The following is a 17,255-nucleotide window of genomic DNA, read 5'->3' on the forward strand; positions in this document are numbered from 1 at the left end:
AGTTCTGAGTTTTAACAGCATGGCCATCCTTCTCCCAGCAGCTGCATTAAGTTTCTCATTCGGAACAATAATGCAACAGCAACAGTTGACAAAATACTGTGGAACTGGATTCAGACACAGGAACAGGCTGGCAATATTGGTGGGACAAAGAATTTTCACAGAATAATTTTCACAGAATCAGCAGCTGCTGAGAACATCAGATAGTCACTCAAAAAGTTACTATGTTTTACATTCTCTTTTTTCTTCCTTTTCTCTCCAACCATTCCTAGACTTGTGAACTAGTACGTTATTGGGCAAAGTGTATATTTCCTCTATTGGTGAGGTATATGTGTACAATATTACAAACTGAAAATCAAATTTATGTGTTGAAACTGAAATGTGACCTCAATTCACAATGGCATTTAATCCATGTACTCTTCCTTCTTTTTGAAACGAGGTACTTAATTTCCTGAGACTAATATGAGGCACTGGGGTCCAGAAATGTCATACTTTCATAGATAATAAAATTATAATACTTGAAAACACTGCAAGCAGTGGACTTTGTCCTTTCTTAGTCAATAGAAAGATGAACACTGGTTTAAATCTCTTCACACTTCAGCCTTGCAGTCATGACGCATTTCTCTCTCATTTTTACGTTTTCTGGGTTGATTCCAATAGACTGCACAAATTACTCTAGAAAGAGCTGATAATATCTAATTTGGATTATGTTTTTGTATGTGTGGGTCAGTAGGACAAGTGACCTTTGAAAAGCCTTTCTAATGATGTCATTGGTACTTAATGAACTTACTGAGCATTTGTATGATTTGGTCTGTATTAATTTAAATTGATAGGTTTCTGGTGACATGTTCGAATGCGAATGAGATAGTTAAACACAAAGAATTCTCTGCTAAGCTACGGGACATTATTGATGTGCTGAGCGTTTTTAAAAAGCCGGTAGAGAATTGCATTTGTGCTGTTCTCATCCAGATTCTGAAATAAAGCTGAATGTAATGACGTGCTAATAAAATGGGAGCAGGGGAAAACTGGTGCAAAGTAGTCGCTGTGTCAGCAATTTGGCTCCTGATGCAATCATGGGAATACTCCTTGAGAATAGTTAGAAATGACATGTTTAGTGTGAGGCCTGTTTCAGCGGAGGTGAGCGGTGGGGGGAAGAGAAACAAACAACATCTACTTTTGTATAACTTCGAAGACTTTTTTTGCTTTATAAATAGTTTTGTTGTATTGTTTTCTAGAGAGCAAGTGTCTTATAGTATCTGTAGGAATAATTTGCTTTTTCTCCTCAGCTATTCATTACTTTCTATGACAATTTTTACTGTAGTCAAAAGAGTTCATTTTGGACATGTGCTCCAAATAAGTTTGTGGTTATTCCAGTTCTCTCATTTTGCAACTGTACATGAGGAAATGAGACAGCATGTAGCTCTCACTATAGAAGTAGTTTTTAAGTGTAATACTCTTTATTTGTCCATTTGTGTTGTTTATTTGTTTGTCTGACTCGGTTAAAGGACTGTGTTTGAAAGAATAAGCATCAAAACTTCAGTACAAAAGTAGTTGCATTTTGAGCTAGATGTAAAAAGTTTGATAGACCTGTTTCACATCAGCAGATTAATTCTTTTCAACCAGAGGATGAATCCTGAAGCCACAGGAAAAGGAAAATATTACAGCATTGTTAGCACAATCCAAAAAATACCTTTTACCTTTTCATTGAAACGGCTTTTATTTTAGAAAACAAACAAAAATCACGACAACTCTCTCCCTTGTGTAATGTAGAGAGAAATATAGACACATGGAATTTAGTTGACATAAAACTCAGGGACCTAAAAATGTGTATATGAGAATAGGAACCATTTCAAAATGATTCAAGGTTTTTGTGTGTTTGCTTTTTTTTTTTATTTATTTTTTTCTTTTTAAATTTTCCAATTTTATTTGAAAACTGAAATTAAACTTTGAGAATGGATTATGAAATAAAATTTCTCTTACCACTATTTGAAGTGTAATGCATGTGCTGCTGTGCACTGCCATCTCCTGAAAAGAACAGTGTCTTCTTTGTTATATCTTAAAAGGCTTTTTGTGTAGCGAAGTTACATACTCTAATGAATAAGGCCTTAGTTTCTGAAGGAAGACAATCTAATTCCTGCTAGGATGCTAAGGTGTGAACTACGGTTACAACCTTTTTTCTAATTCACCTATATATTTGTATGTTTTACCTGTGGAGATACTCCTACACTAGAGCGTGGATAGTGAGGTAGTTTATTTAAAATCTCAGATGTAGTATTGGTTAGAGGAGAAATTTTGAAATTTGCATCTGATATATGGAGCCATAAATGAAATAAGCAGTGGTCAGAGCAAAACTGGAGCAATTGTACCGCAGTAAGAAAAGACATTGCTTGTGAAGGCTACATGAAGTTTCACCTAATCCAACTCCTTATATGTCCAGATGCCATCACAGGTAGGATTTGTGTCAGGCTGAGAAATGAGAGAAAAAGCATAGGAGTTTACTAGGGATATCTGTGTGTGAAAGAAACAAGAAAGATTCTCAAGAAGGCTCATCTGTTGAGAAACTTGATGCTGGACTAGCAAGCGCACTGTCTTGAGAGCAGTTCTCTGCTGCCCAGTGGAAGGGCTATGGGGCTGAATGGGATTTTTATGATGGCACAAGCAAAAGAAACACTAGATAACTTGTTTTTTTCTGTGTCCACTACTCAGTAAATGACTTGGATTATTCTGGGGACAAAACCAGGCTTAAGATGGCTTTTCCTACCCTTAGAATAAGAAGCTGTACTCCACAGTGTTGGCTGGAAGGTCTTTATTTTGCTAAGCTGCTCTGCAACACAGTCAACAGCTGCCTTGTATGCGTGCATGAAACCTGTGCATGTTCACTTCCTTCCAGTGCAACATTTGTTACAGAATTACGCTACAGGGATAGCGTTTGACTAATTACTATCATAATTTTCCAACTTTTTTTTTCCCCCTTCTTAATTTTAACCTTGTTACTTAGCAGCCATGTAAAATTGTCCCTTCAAATGGTTATTAACAACGTTTGCTAGGCTTTGTCGTCATCATCAGTATAGATGTATCCCCAAAATCAAGCATGTGTGGTTTTGGTTTTGGTTTGAACTGTTCCATGAGATTAGAACCAAACATGTTTTAAGGTATATCATTGGACAAAGTCTTTATTGTGCTCTTAAATGCCACCCGGATACACAAATGGTCATCTTTATGGACACAGTTTGCAGCATCTTGCATACCAAGCATATTCTTGACCATGTGCGGCTTTGCTTTATGGAGCTAAATAAAACAAGGGAAGTAGAAATGGGGCAAAGGAGAAAATGAATGTTTTCAGCTGAGATTTGCACAGAGATGACAGGTGAATGAGGTGGAGAGGTAAAGAACAGCTGTTCCAGATGGCAGCAGCTTCGGGAGGGAAAATGCTGGAGTCAAAGCGGTCAGATTGTAGGAAGAGATGACGCTCATGTAGGATGAGTGATGCTGGCAGGGATATGAGTGTTGGAGGTCAGGGGGAAAAACAAGATAAGCACTGTATATGAAGCTTATTTCTCTTAAAGTAGCCATTTCCTGTAAATTAATCTTTTTCAGTTCTTTTCATCACTGATTGAAGGTAGCAATCAGTGATCAGCATTTTCTATTATCTTTAGATGCCTCACCACATACGCTGCCTCAGTTGAGTTCTGTATTGACAAGAGACACTCAAGAATAATTAAACCTGAAAACTGTAGAAATGTCATAATAATGAAATGTATTTTTCAAAAGTCTGTTTTTGAAACATTCCTTCAGTATCTTTAATCTACTGCCTGGAAAGGAAAACTTTAAAGGTGCTTGAAAAATCTAACAGCCATGATTGGAGGGTTAAAAACAATATAACATCTTTCACAGGACTATAACTGTGATTTGAGCCGTCTCTATGTAAATAGTTCATACAAGAGGCAAATGTAAAATAATAGGAAGTTAATGTTGCTAAAAGTGACACTATAGTTTAAAGAAAGCAAAAAAATTCTAAAATCTCTAGGTTAGCCTTGGAGTTCTTCAATACATCTGAAGAATTAGCTGTGCAGGGGTTGGACGCCCTCACTCTGACAACTCCCGACTTTAAAGGTTTCCTTTATACGGTGCTCTGCCTGAATGTTTTGGGGGAAAAAGGCAGAACAGTCACTTTCTATAAGATTTATAAATTATTTTGATTAACTGCTTAAACTTAACTTACTGACTTCAAGAGTTAGACAGTTAGCTGGAGTGGTTGTTTTACAAATCTAATAGGATTAAACCTGAAATAGTTTGTATCAGGTGCTAACCTGTCTCTTGATCATGGTTGTCAATTCTAACTTGTTTTCCCAGTGCTGCTACCATTTTAGGCTTATTCTGACCTCATTTGACCTTTATATTTTTTAATTGCCACTACACATGATGTTAAGCATATATCCTAGCCTCTTGTGGTTGTTCAATGTATTTTAAATGGCACCTTTGGAAAGATAATTAGTTCTCATTTCTTGTCCATGTTCCTATACAGATAATTAGTTTTGTACTTAACTAGATTTCCTCAATATTTCTAGCTGGAATCAATGCTTATTTTCAATTTATCTTTTAAATTTCATAGATTTCTAGGTTGGAAAAGACCTTAGAGATCATCCAGTCCAACCGTCCGTAATCCCCAGTAAACCATATCGCTAAGTAGATCATCCACCCTATTCTTAAACACATCCAGGGATGGGAATCCAACCACCTCCCTGGGCAGCCTATTCCAGTGGCTGACAACCCTTTCAGAGAAGAAATGCTTTTTAACATCCAACCTGAATCTGCCCTGACTAAGCTTATACCCATTTCCTCTTGTTCTATCACCCAACAGTAATGTAAAGAGCCCTTCCCCTACCTCCCCACCATCCCTTCTCAAGTATTTGTAGGCTGTAATCAGGTCTCCCCTCAGCCTCCTCTTCTCCTTGTTAAACAGCCCTAACTCCCTTAGCCGCTCCCCATAAGTTTTATTTTCCAGCCCCTTGACCAGTTTAGTCGCCCTTCTTTGGACTTGCTCCAGGAGCTCAATATCTCTCTTAAAGCGAGGGGCCCAAAACTGGACACAATATTCCAGGTGTGGCCTCACCAGTGCCGAGTACAGGGGCAGGATCACTTCCCTGCTCCTGCTGGTTATACTATTCTTGATACATGCCAGTATCCCATTGGCCTTTTTGGCCACCTGGGCACACTGCTGGCTCATATCAAGCCGGTAGTCAACCAACACCCCCAGGTCCTTCTCCTCCAGGCAGCTCTCCAGCCACTCTTCCCCGAGCCTATAGCGATGCTTAGGGTTTTTATACCCCAAGTGAAGGACTCTGCACTTGGCCTTATTAAAGCTCATGCCATTGGCCTCAGCCCAACGATCCAGTCTGTTCAAATCCCTCTGAAGGGCTTCCCTACCCTGAAGCAGATCAACACAGCCTCTCAGCTTGGTGTCGTCTGCAAATTTACTGAGTGTACATTCAATCCCCTCATCCAGGTCATTGATAAAGATGTTAAACAGAACTGGACCCAGCACTGAGCCCTGGGGAACCCCACTGGTGACCGGCCTCCAGCCGGATTTAGCCCCATTTACCACCACTCTTTGGGCCCGGCCATCCAGCCAGTTTTTAACCCAAAGGAGGGTGTGCCTATCCAGGCCAGCAGTTACCAGTTTCTCCACCAGAACACTATGAGAAACTGTATCAAAGGCTTTACTGAGGTCAAGGAAAACTACATGCACAGCCCTTCCCTCGTCAACCAGAGAAATTAAGTCAAAATGTAGAAATCCTGTATATTGTGAAGTAGCCCCTGAGCTCTGTGTCGCAAGAACTGCTCTTCAGGAGTGAGCAAAGGAATGATAACATAAAATATGTCTTAAATGCTTATGATCAATGATTTGGGATGCAGGTGAAATGTGCAACATGATTTTTGTTCTTTTATTTTTCTTTTCCCCAGGAGCAATTTTTGATGAATCTGCCAAAAAGGATGAGGAAGTTTTTCGAATGGCGGTTGCTGATCTCAATCAGAATGATGAAATCTTACAAACGGAGAAAATCACGTGTTCAGTGACGTTTGTGGATGGAAACAATCCTTTTCAGGCGGTTCAAGAAGGTAGGATGTCTAAACAGATTTCCTGTAGTTGTTTCTGCAGAGACATACAATTACTACTCTGATAGTTTCCCAGCTTTATGAGAAATCTGTAATTTTTATTGGCTTCTTTTTACATAGAATATCAAAACTGCATTTAGTTCTGGATTTGGCCACTACAGTATGTGTTGGTCTAGTTGACTTCAAGATATAAACTTAGCTTTTATCCATTTTGTAAGAAAAGACTCTTGAAAAATGGTAGAAAAGTCAGAGAAAGTTTGACTACATCTTCCCTTTTTGCAGGCTTTTTAAAAATTATCATCAAAGTTTTTACTTTATGACCTCTTAATATGATTTTTGGGTTTCACTTCATGTACCTAAGAGCACTTACTTAGTTGGAAAACATAAGTTGTTGTGTGGATAATCTTTTCAGCACATATACCTGAAAAACTTACTTATTTTACAGGAGGGATTAGAGATAACCTGATGACTCAGAAAGTCACCTGTGTCCAATATGATTTTTGTACTCAGTCTGTCCTTTGTCATTGCCCAATTATTGGACAAGAGATGAGGATGTTGCTTTGGGCTCCTGTGATAGCAGTAGGGTGATAACAGAACTCAATATTTGAAATCCCTCTGAGCTGGATTAGTAAATCGCTGGTGTGACTGAGTAGTTGTCTGGAAAGACAGCTATATGAAGTCTTCAGAAATATGGATTCAAATTTTTTTCCTAAGCATTTTTTATTTCTTTGTTGGTCTGGCACTCTAACTTCTGTCTGAGATGCAGGTGACGTTTATTGTAGGTATATTATTATATTTTCCTGAAAAGAAAACAAATTTTTTATGACTTTCCATATCCTTGTTGGCTCTATATTGACACGTCAGGTAGAACTTTAGATTTAAGCAGCAAACATGAGAACAGTTGCTCTGATACTTCTGAGGTTGAGAATCAATACCTGTTTGGCTACAATGGACTGTTGACAAGACAAGAAAAGGCCTTTATGCTTGTATGATGTGTTTTTATCAGTAACATTCTTAATTTCTGAGCATTTAGGATTTTTTTTGTTTTGTTAAATTTTACAAGTTGGATAGACCTGTGTAATGAGAAGCGTTACAATCTGGGCTTGAAAAGGCTGAGAAAGAAAAAGAAGTGATTTTGAAAGTATTCTAATCAGAATCAATTCAGTGTATTTCAATCTGAAAAGACCAATATAAAAACTGAAGCTGTTGTATACCTTTAGAATCTAGAGGGGGAAAAATGGGCGAGGTCAATCTTTTTTAGATACTTTCAGCACCATTAATGTTTAAGGTTTTTTTTCCGTTTCATCCAGGATGGATAATGTTAGGTGATGCTCTGTGATTAACATTGATTAACGCTGACACTTAGCAACTAATTTCATCATTGTGTTAGAGCAGTTGCAAATTATTTCACAGAACAATGTTTTAAGCAATTTGTTTATTTATTTCTAATTTAAATAAAGTAGGAGTGTCTGGTAATGTAGAACATTCTGAAGGAGTTAATGACCTGGTATTTTGATATTCAATTAGTTACTTTTTGAAAAAGTTGTATTTGTAATTTTTGAAAATACCTTGTTACAGTCAATATTTGAAAGATGAATGAAGTAGATCTAACATATATTTTATTACTGTGTGTTGGAGGGGGAGAAGGTCTTTTGTGATACTGATGAGTCCAAGAAAGTACTTGCCATTAAAACCAATTTCTTGTAAATGCACAGTCAAATGCAGCTACATGGCTAGCAAAGCCCTCATATTAACTGTCTTCTAAGTGCCTTGTTTTGTTTGGTATAATTTGAGTAAAGAACAGAAGTTGCATCTCTTGCGTGCATATATATCTGTGAAATTTTGCTTGTCGAAATATTTTACCTTCATTAATGTGCTTTCTTTTCACTTGTTTTAACTGATTAGAAGCGTAAGCCGCGCCGTAATGTTTCAATCACTTTATACCAGTTTCCTCCCTTTCTCCTTTTCTCCACATCTTTCTATCACTTGCCCCCTGTTCTTAACTGGATTTCTTACCAGCGTTAGTAGCAGGGAACAGCACCTCTGCAACTGTTGTCACATATTTCAGGGTTTATCCCTTGGAAAAACACTTAGCCAAAAATGCACTATACTAAACACTAGAAACAGATAATTTAAACACTCAGGCTGTTTCTGATTCCATTTGTGAAATACTAGAATTAGACAAAATCTTGTGGTTTTAAATGTGTATGGCATTCAGTATGTCCACACTTGCCGTTTCCATGCCAGTGCGACCCTTTCCTTGGAAACATAAAATTACTGATATGAGTCTGAGGTATCATGGCCTCTCCTATCAGGTAGACTGTAATGTGCAAAAATTATATTATTAATTTATTATTATAATCGTCTACTATGTATTTATTTATTTATATTATTTATTATATAAACTGCCTAAAATTTGCTTTGTTTTAATTCACAATATCTGGGAGTTTTTTATGGTTTTGACTTTACTTCATCTTGTCTAAACTACAGAAAAACCTTTAAAGAAAAGAGCTTTTAATGTTTGGTAAATGTTAATTTAAAGTATTAGATTCATAATAATAACAACTTAAAATTAGTCTAAATTTGTCTAAATTATGCCCCTTTTAATGAATAGAGAAAGTTCTCAATAAATCTGCCTAGGATTTTGAAATTGAAAAAACAAGAAGTCATAAGCAAAGATCTGAGAAACCAAGACATTATGTACAGAGGAGATAATTTACAAATTTATTTTTCTAATGACCTGTTAATGGGCAGCATGTATTATTTCCAACTTATATTTCATTTTATTAGCCAAATTAGCAAGTAACTCCCAAACAATGTAAACACGAACACTCAGATACTTAATATTGATTTTGAGATGTAAAGATAATCAATTTGAGAGGATTGACTGCTGTATGGTACTTGCTGTTCTTGCCTCTGAATCTGTTTTTATAATTTATTATGGTACCCTGAAATGTCTTCCATTTGTACGTTAGGGCATCTCGTTAACTGTTCTGATTGGAGAGGTGAGACCGTATTGCAAAGCTGAGTAGTTTTATCCTAGAAGAGCTGTGAATGACATGGCCCATAATATCACTGGAAGTGCCCTCAGGGACAATTTATAGACATGTTACAGTGCACAGAAATAGGAGGTGAAATTGAGTTTCTTCAAGTTGGGGAAATTTTTCTCCCTTTAGGTGTATCCTGTGTCAGAGAGGGCCAACAGCGAGAGTGATGCAAATGGTTTACTGTACGACTTATGTTTGCATGTCAACATTGCAGGGTGGCACGGGCACCCATCAGGATGGGCTGAGGCTGAGGGTTACTCTGCGACAGGGGAGGCAGACCCAAGGAAAGCCCAGTTGGTAGGTCAGGATGAAGACCAGTGAGGTGCATGACCAGGTTTGTGTAGTTCTAGCCTGACAGGCACAGGAGAGGCTTTGCAGAGGAGGAGACTGGCCAAGAAGGATGGCTGAGACACGTAGATGGTGCACACCAGGCCCTCATGGCAGCTGCAGCCTGGTCATTGAGCTGTGTCACAGTGACATGCACCTGCGGAAAAGTCCAACACGGCGTTTTCCTTTCTTCTTCTTTTCTTTGTTCTGTACGAAATTCTTCAAAATATTTGTAATACGCTCATATGTGATGTCTTGAAACATTTGTGTGCTTGCATGAGTGAGACAGTAAGAATACAGTGCCTGTTTTCTTTTTGCTGTGACCCCATTGGATGCTACAAAGGGAAACCAGGAATTTAAGTTTTATTTGTGTAGACAATGAAGGAAGATAGGGTGAGTCAGTTTTTGCATGATAGTAAGTTGGTATTTTAACACTACAAAACACGGAATTACAATGCCAGATCCATACTAGTGGCAATAATAATATATATTAGCATAAACTTTACTTCCTTTCTTGTGAGATTCAATTTACAGCAGTGTTTAAATAGAGATGGAATAGGCCTTCAAAAGGTTTGAGTTCTACAATATACTTAAACTGTAATTATTTTGAATAGAGTCATGTTTCTCTATTTCTTTTTAATAGACTGGGCTTTTTCCTTTCACTGTGAAATTTGGTCAAAGTAAATACATCGGCTCTCTCTTGTTTGTCAGAAAATACTGTGTTCTCTTAGCTTTCTCTTACTTCTATTATTCTTGTGCTTACTTCAATACACTAATTAAAGTCTAAATTTTATGGTTCCAAGCCTGCTATTTCCTCCAATCCTTAATTTCTCATTAATAATACGATCATATTGTTGCTAGATGGCTAATGTGAAATATGCAATAGTCTGTGCGTTTTTGCAGGATTCTTTGCTGAGTTACCTTGGTAGACAGGCTACTAAATATCTATTCCAATCCACAAATGATTCTCTAAACCCCCTTTGTCTTCTAAACATTTTCCACAAAGTCATATTCTTTCAATACTGATTTACTTGCATTTAGGGGAAAGTGCTTTTCACTAATGCAGGTAGTATTGTCCGATGTAATTCCTACCCCAAGGCAGGTGGAGGGAGCAGAGGCTTTGATACCTTGAACCAGAGGTAACACATTGGCTCGTGCTGATCTGCCTCCTTAGGCAGCACAGTTTCTACAACCCCCATGCTGCCATTTCCACTTGCACACTAAGAATTACGGAGCAAACTTTGCAGGTGTTTGCAGTGCTTGAGGCATCTGCAGCATCTGGAGGGCTGTCGGATCTCGGCAGGACCCACGTCCAAAGACGTGCAGGGTCCTTGGAGATCCATTGCCCATATTTTAAACCTCATGGCAAACGTTTTGTTTTTATTTGATGCTAACACTTTTTCATCCTGCTCTTTTCTCCTACCTCCTTTTTTGGCAGCATCACGTTTTACCTATTGGAAGTATCTCTATAGTAATCCAGTATTTTCTTCTATAGGCTACCTTCAATGCAGAATAAATAGATTTGACTGATGCTGTTTGAAATTCGCTTTGTTTGACAAGTTTTCCTATTGCAATCATATATATGTGTGTGGTTTTTTTTTTTTTTAAGCCAACCTTTTTGTCATTCAGGTTAGTCACCAGAGTATGCTTACAGACACCAACTCAAGCCTTCGTAATGGCTTTTGAAAGCTTATTGTGATCAGTGAAGTAAATAAGGTAGTGAGTCATAACTAAATGGGTTTCAGCTGTAGAGTAACAGAGGTTTGGAGGGCAGCAAATATGTATGAAGGTCACATGCAGGATTTTATTCAAGCAAAGTTTTATGGTCAGAAATTACGGCCTGATGGATACATCTGCTTTGGCCTTTGGGACTAGATTGATTGTAATAAGATTGTCCTTTCCTGTTTCTCCCATTGCTGTAGAAACCTGTTTAAATCCACAGATTTCATGGACTGTTAAACTTTCCTTCACTTTGTGTTACTTATTCCTTCAAATTTTTCAGCCTTTCTTCTACTGTTTATTAACCAGTACATGTTTGGTTTGAGATTAAACCTTTATAGGGTTGCACTTCTTCACTGCCCTTCCATATAATTCCAGATTTGCTTTCTTATTTCCCAATAAAATGGATTTTGATATGAAATGGTATTACTAATACTGAGGAGGAAAAAAAATCATTTTCAGCTAGGATTTGGACTATAAAAAGTTAAGGGAGAAGAGAAGGAGAAGCATTCCAATAGTGATATAAAAATCCATTGTAAAATCAGAAACTGTTGGAAACGTTTGCAATTGCAAGTTCCTTGTATCTTCAATACTTCAGAAAATATGGCCAAAAAAATCTTTTGAATTACCTATCCTCTGTGCATCCACATAATGATCCAGCAGTGGTGGCACTGTGCCCTGTTCCCAAAGTGCTGGATTAAGAAGCCTGGTACTCTTATATAGGGTTTGTTTTCATTTTAGTCCCGCTAACCCCACCAAATCTATCAGATATACAGGAGTCCAAGTGTTGGCAGCTTTAGAAAAAAACCCATATTTTACAACACTGGCGATAACATCCTGACAGTTGGGAAGACAGTGGTTGCATGGAAGAAGATCAGGGAGAAGGGAAGAGTGAACATTGACTGGACTAGAAAAGGGACATGTGAAAGAGGCTTAGTTTAGGAGGAGCAGAATGCATATTTAACACATTTTCAGCAACAATTTCAGTGCTATTGTGACCTTCCTTTGCCTGGAAATAATTCACCTGGAGCATGCTGCAAGTGCGTATCATATTTATTTTGAGTAAGGCCCATACGGTCACAGCAATTACAGTAATTGTGATGCTTCCACCACTCTCCAGTCTTTAAATTTTGGGATCCAATGTTTCTAGTTCCTAATTCTTTCTGTAGTTAATGTTTTCTCCAATTGTGAGACAACTTCCCTTACCTTTATTTCCAATTTGAAAGATAATTCTGGCAGCTGTAAGTTGCACTAGACTTTCAGATTCTTGAAGATAAAAACCAGTTCTTTATCTTCAGCTCCAAAAAAGCCCCTCAAATCCAAATAAATTTAAAAAAAAAATAAAAATCAGTCCATGAAGAGTGATGGCTTTCTGCAGAATAGTTTAAGCAATGTGAGAAATATGGTTTGAGGAAACGAGGTACAAGCTTCAACAGCCCTTAGTATTCAGAGATGGCAAATCTAAAAAATTTTAATCGCAGATATAAGAGCGGTTGAAGAGCCTTTTCTGAAGTACACTTTCCACATTGCTGAGCCAAAGGGGGAAAAAAGAGCCTTTCTATAGTGCAGGCTGAGGCAAGATCCTGCCATCTTTTAGTTACTGTTATCCACTTTGCCTCACAGAGCACCTAAAACCCACCGAATACACACTTTGTGACTGCTGCATGTCTTTGTTGTGGTTTAAGGAAAAAAATTAGTGTTTCTATGGAAACCACTTTCCTTCAGGTGGCCAGGAAACCCAGTAGCATCCCACTGTTATACTCAGCTGCATCACAGCATTGAGATGCAACAATACAGCTGCAGGTATTTACATAGGACCACGCATCAAACCAAGGACCAGTGTTTCAGCGTTTGCAGTATCTACTCCGCTGCCTTTCTGCAGTCTTTTTCCTTCTTCTTTCCTTTTACTTTCTCATGACTTTCTCAAAATATCAAGAGTGATTTTCCTAACACTGATGCCGTTTGCTGCAGCCAGTTGCCGAAGTTTGGCTCAACATTAATTTTTTTTGGCAGATTTTGATGTTCCTATCAGAGTTTCCACTTTCAAATGACAGACAAGAATTTTAATGAGCTTGAAAGAATTTTCTGCCTAGGCTTTTGCTTAAAAAGCACGTGACTGCAAGGCAGGCTGTTAACCTCTTTACCTCTTTTGAAAAGGTGAATCAAATAAATGAAAAAATAACTGGACAAGTGCAATTCCCTTTGACGCGCAGAGTCAATTTTGTCATCGTACCATACGATTAGCTAGGTAGGCTGATATTCTGCAGTACTTGCACTTAAAATCCAGATTGGGTCATTTCTGATTTTGTAATATGCATATTTCCACTTGCAGTTCACAAGTGCCCAATATATGTTTTCATGCCTTAAATATAGTGCTTCAGTCTGATGTGTTAATGTACTCTGACACACTGCTAGTGGTTTACTTTTAAGAGAGCAATACAAATTATGATGTGATTAAATAATACCAGTAGTACATTTAAATGTTTAAAGCCACTGTGCCTGAAGGCTTTTGGAGTATTTTAACAAACAGAAGTATAGAGACAAAGCAAATGAGAGATGTTTCATCTTCCTAAATGCCAATTATTTAGCCAGCACCCTAGGTTATCCGTTCCCCAAAGTGATCTCCTTAAATAAGGAGTGGACACTCTATCCAGATTTCCTCTCCATCTTTTTCTGAAGCAATGTCCACTAAAATCACTGCAGCAGTCAATCATCACTGTCCGACCAGAAATGTATATTCCCAGACAAGCCTCACAACCCGCAAGCTTGCAGCAGGTTGTGGCAACTACCAAATAATAAACTTCTGCATTCAATTGTGTTCTGCTATATGAAGTTCCCCCGAGTCTTCTCGTAAAAAATGTTAATTTGGGATTTCGCTTTTGCTTTTCCTGACTAAATTCTCTGAAATAAGTTAAAGTCACTAAGTCTGTTTCACCTGACAGTTTAGGTACAAATATGTATTTGACTGTGTACAGATCAGTATTTACTCTATGCATCTGTATCTGTGTTTGTCTAAAAGTCAATGTAATTAATTAATTTTAATTAATTGCCTAATTAATTTAATTCTCCCTTCGGGCCTTCCTTACTCTTCTTCCTTCCCTTCTCAAATATCTGTTGTTTCATTTACAAGCTTTTTTTGCTGTTGTAGTTTGTTAGCTCTTTGGGCACAGGCCATATTCTTAGTAAGTACTGATCTGTATTTGATGGGTATTTATGTGATGCAAATAGTTTTAAACCTACTCCTCTCTATGTATATAATCAGAGACAAAGTGTACTTTATGGAGGACAGTAGTGTTTTAAAATCTAATTCTGATAATGAGGAAATGAGCCATGACACTCTGGAGGTGAAGCCTGAAGTGAATTATGAAGGTCATTCTCTTAAATAGGGAAATTAATTATGTTATAGCCTGGTTCCCTGTTACTTAGACCCTTTATATTGTACACTACCAAGTAATTTTGACTAAATATCAATTTATGAAAAATTATCTGAGCAAAAGAGTGTAGTTACAAGGACAGATTTTGAAACTAGGAAGTGTTTTATTAAAACACTAATCGTATCAGAAAACCATAACCTTTCATGTTACCTTTTTAAAAGATGTCCACTGTGGGATTTTAATGCTCATTCTTTTCAACTGTCAGTGTGCCTTTAGCTTCTGTGATTACTTGCCTTTCTGAAACTTTTTTTTTTTCTCCTTAAAATCCGATTTTTTGCAATTCTTCATTGTGTAGTCTGAAAGAGTACTGAAGTGAACCAAGCCACTCTGAAGTATGCAACCGTTAAGCAGAGCATTCGCAGGGGAAGATGCAACAGGTAGTGTTGATGGTAAGCAGAAGACATTCCTGTGCACCATTTACTCTGAGCCTGGAATAGACACGGGAGCCTTGCAGAGCCTCTCGTGCTGTTGACACACAAGAGGGAGTTTGTGTTTGGGATCTTTATGTAAGGGTATAAAGCACTAACACATAGGACTTAACTTCATGTGTAAATTAAGCACCTGCTTAAAGGCTTTCCTGAGAAGGGATATACTTAAGCATTCCCAAATCAGTGTCTTAATTTTCTTTGGCAGCTGGTATTCATTATTTTGTTTACTTTAAGGGCATAGTCTCTTGAGAAACTTGTAGATCTTAGCAGTGTTTTCTCATCCTGCACCTGTGGTTGCCCAAATGACTGTGCCAGATGGCTGTAGCTCCTCTACAGCTATTGCTGGAAGCAGAAAACATGGCTGCAGGTCATGGCCGTGCCCTGTGATATCTGGAAAAAAGTTTGAAATCACAACAAATCTTCCAGAGTGCCAGTCCACAGAGCACAGTTAAATAAGTAAAAGCCTACAGAGGTTTTGCTTCTGGTACTATGTTTTATGGCAAGAGGGTTATGATGTACTGGTGCCAGTCGTCACCAAGTGCCAGAGAGCTGTACTAGGAAATTGCAGTTTCATGTTACAGGTAAACAATTTATGTTCATCTTGTCCCTTTGTGACCTGATGCAGGAAAGGAAGCCAGCAAGAAGCTACTTTCTCAAAAAATGTAATGTCTCCTTAGTACTAAGTTGTGGCTCAGTGGCAAGCCTTTTGATAGCCAACCCTTGCAAAGGCTGGGGGAATGGAGCACCTCCCTTCCAGGTGCAGCCAAGTGTTGGACCAGCTTTGCTGTGCTGTTAGGCACTAGAAGCCAAAAGCAAACCATCATTAATTGGTCAAATACAGAAGCAGCCACCTGTCCTAAGAGAAGAGACTTTTGCATTTCTGACATGTTGTTTCAGTGAAAAAGGGTGCCAAAACTTTGTCTCCTGAACAGGGAAGAGGAATGTTTGTAGAAGATGAAATCCATTCAGACTACCAAAAGGAATTTAAAGAAAAAAATTGCCTAGATATAACAGCTAACGTGCTCTCTAATGGAAGCAATCTGAAGTGTGAAATGATGCAAAAAGACGGATATGTCAAGACACTTGTAAAAAGGTTCAGTTCTACTTAAAACACATGAAATTTGAGTTTCTTCCTGAAGTCTTTAGTAATCATTGTTCTCTGATAGAAGAAAGGAAAAGGGAATAAATGGGTATAGATGAAGGAAGAAGACAATTTCCACTTAGTTTTCTCGCCTTTCTGATATTTTCTATCTTTCTTATATGTTTTTCATTTCATCTTAATTTGGCATTGATGGATCAAACGTTGAACGAAAATCATGCTTTTCATGTGCTTGGCTTGTTGAGTTCTGCACATCGTGAAGCAGAAATTTCTTCCACTGATGAGAGGGGAAGAGAGTCTAGAGATACCTGCGCAGCATAGGAGCAAGTAGTACCTTGCCTAACTCGGTTGCGTTAGACAAACAAGATGACTTTGATTTAGAATAGCAGTAACTGAGTGTAAAGCAAACCTCTGAAAACCCCTAACTAAAGAAAAATATGTTTAAGTCATTTTCTGTGTTAGTTTACCCATGGCATTAAAAGATGTACTGTTCTACCTCATCTTTATCTTAAAGAAAATGTATAACTACTCAGAAAAGATTTTTTTTTTCTGTATGCCAGGAAGCAAGATTTTTCTTTATAGTCTTTGCTAGTAATAACAACTTCTTTCCTAATAGGCAAGTTGTATCTTTCAATACCAGATTACAGCATTTTATTGATAGTCGACAGGAATTCTGTAGTTGGAATATTTTTTTTAATTGACTTTCATTATTTGAAGGACTAACCTTTTAAAAGAAGGTCAGCATCAAGGAAAGTCCAGTGCAAAGCTATTGTTTGGCCCTATGAGTCACACTCAAGACACAATTTTATAAGCATAAAACATACTTCTTTTCAATATTTATCAACTTCTTTTTGGAGAGCCTTGGAGGAAATCAACATTTTGTTGTTTATATTGCAATACAGCATAAAGAATAATAAATTGGAAAATATTACATGTAAAAAAAATCTGTGGACTCTACAATGTGTCTGTTGTAGTGATTTTATTCCAAGTTAAGGCTGAAAACAATAGAAACAAAATGGAATCAATTTAAGTTATCAAGTTACTATAGTATTTTGTATGTTTTGCAGAGTTTTCTTGCTGTATGAGA

The 17,255-nt window shown here is 37.6% G+C and overlaps 1 protein-coding gene across 2 annotated transcripts in view; it reads left to right on the forward strand.

Annotated features, from left to right (window-relative positions):
* The window catches only part of GRID2 (glutamate ionotropic receptor delta type subunit 2), a 753,158-nt gene that overhangs the window by 144,947 nt on the left and 590,956 nt on the right, over positions 1 to 17,255 (forward strand). For both annotated transcript variants that reach the window (XM_086611621.1, XM_086611622.1), the window contains exon 2: positions 5,962 to 6,117. In XM_086611621.1, the coding sequence (XP_086467747.1) occupies positions 5,962 to 6,117 (156 nt within the window). The remainder of the gene's footprint in view (positions 1 to 5,961; positions 6,118 to 17,255) is intronic.

This window comes from Tauraco erythrolophus, chromosome 5 (assembly GCF_009769465.1).
Source record: "Tauraco erythrolophus isolate bTauEry1 chromosome 5, bTauEry1.pri, whole genome shotgun sequence".
Classification (NCBI taxonomy): Eukaryota; Metazoa; Chordata; class Aves; order Musophagiformes; family Musophagidae; genus Tauraco; species Tauraco erythrolophus.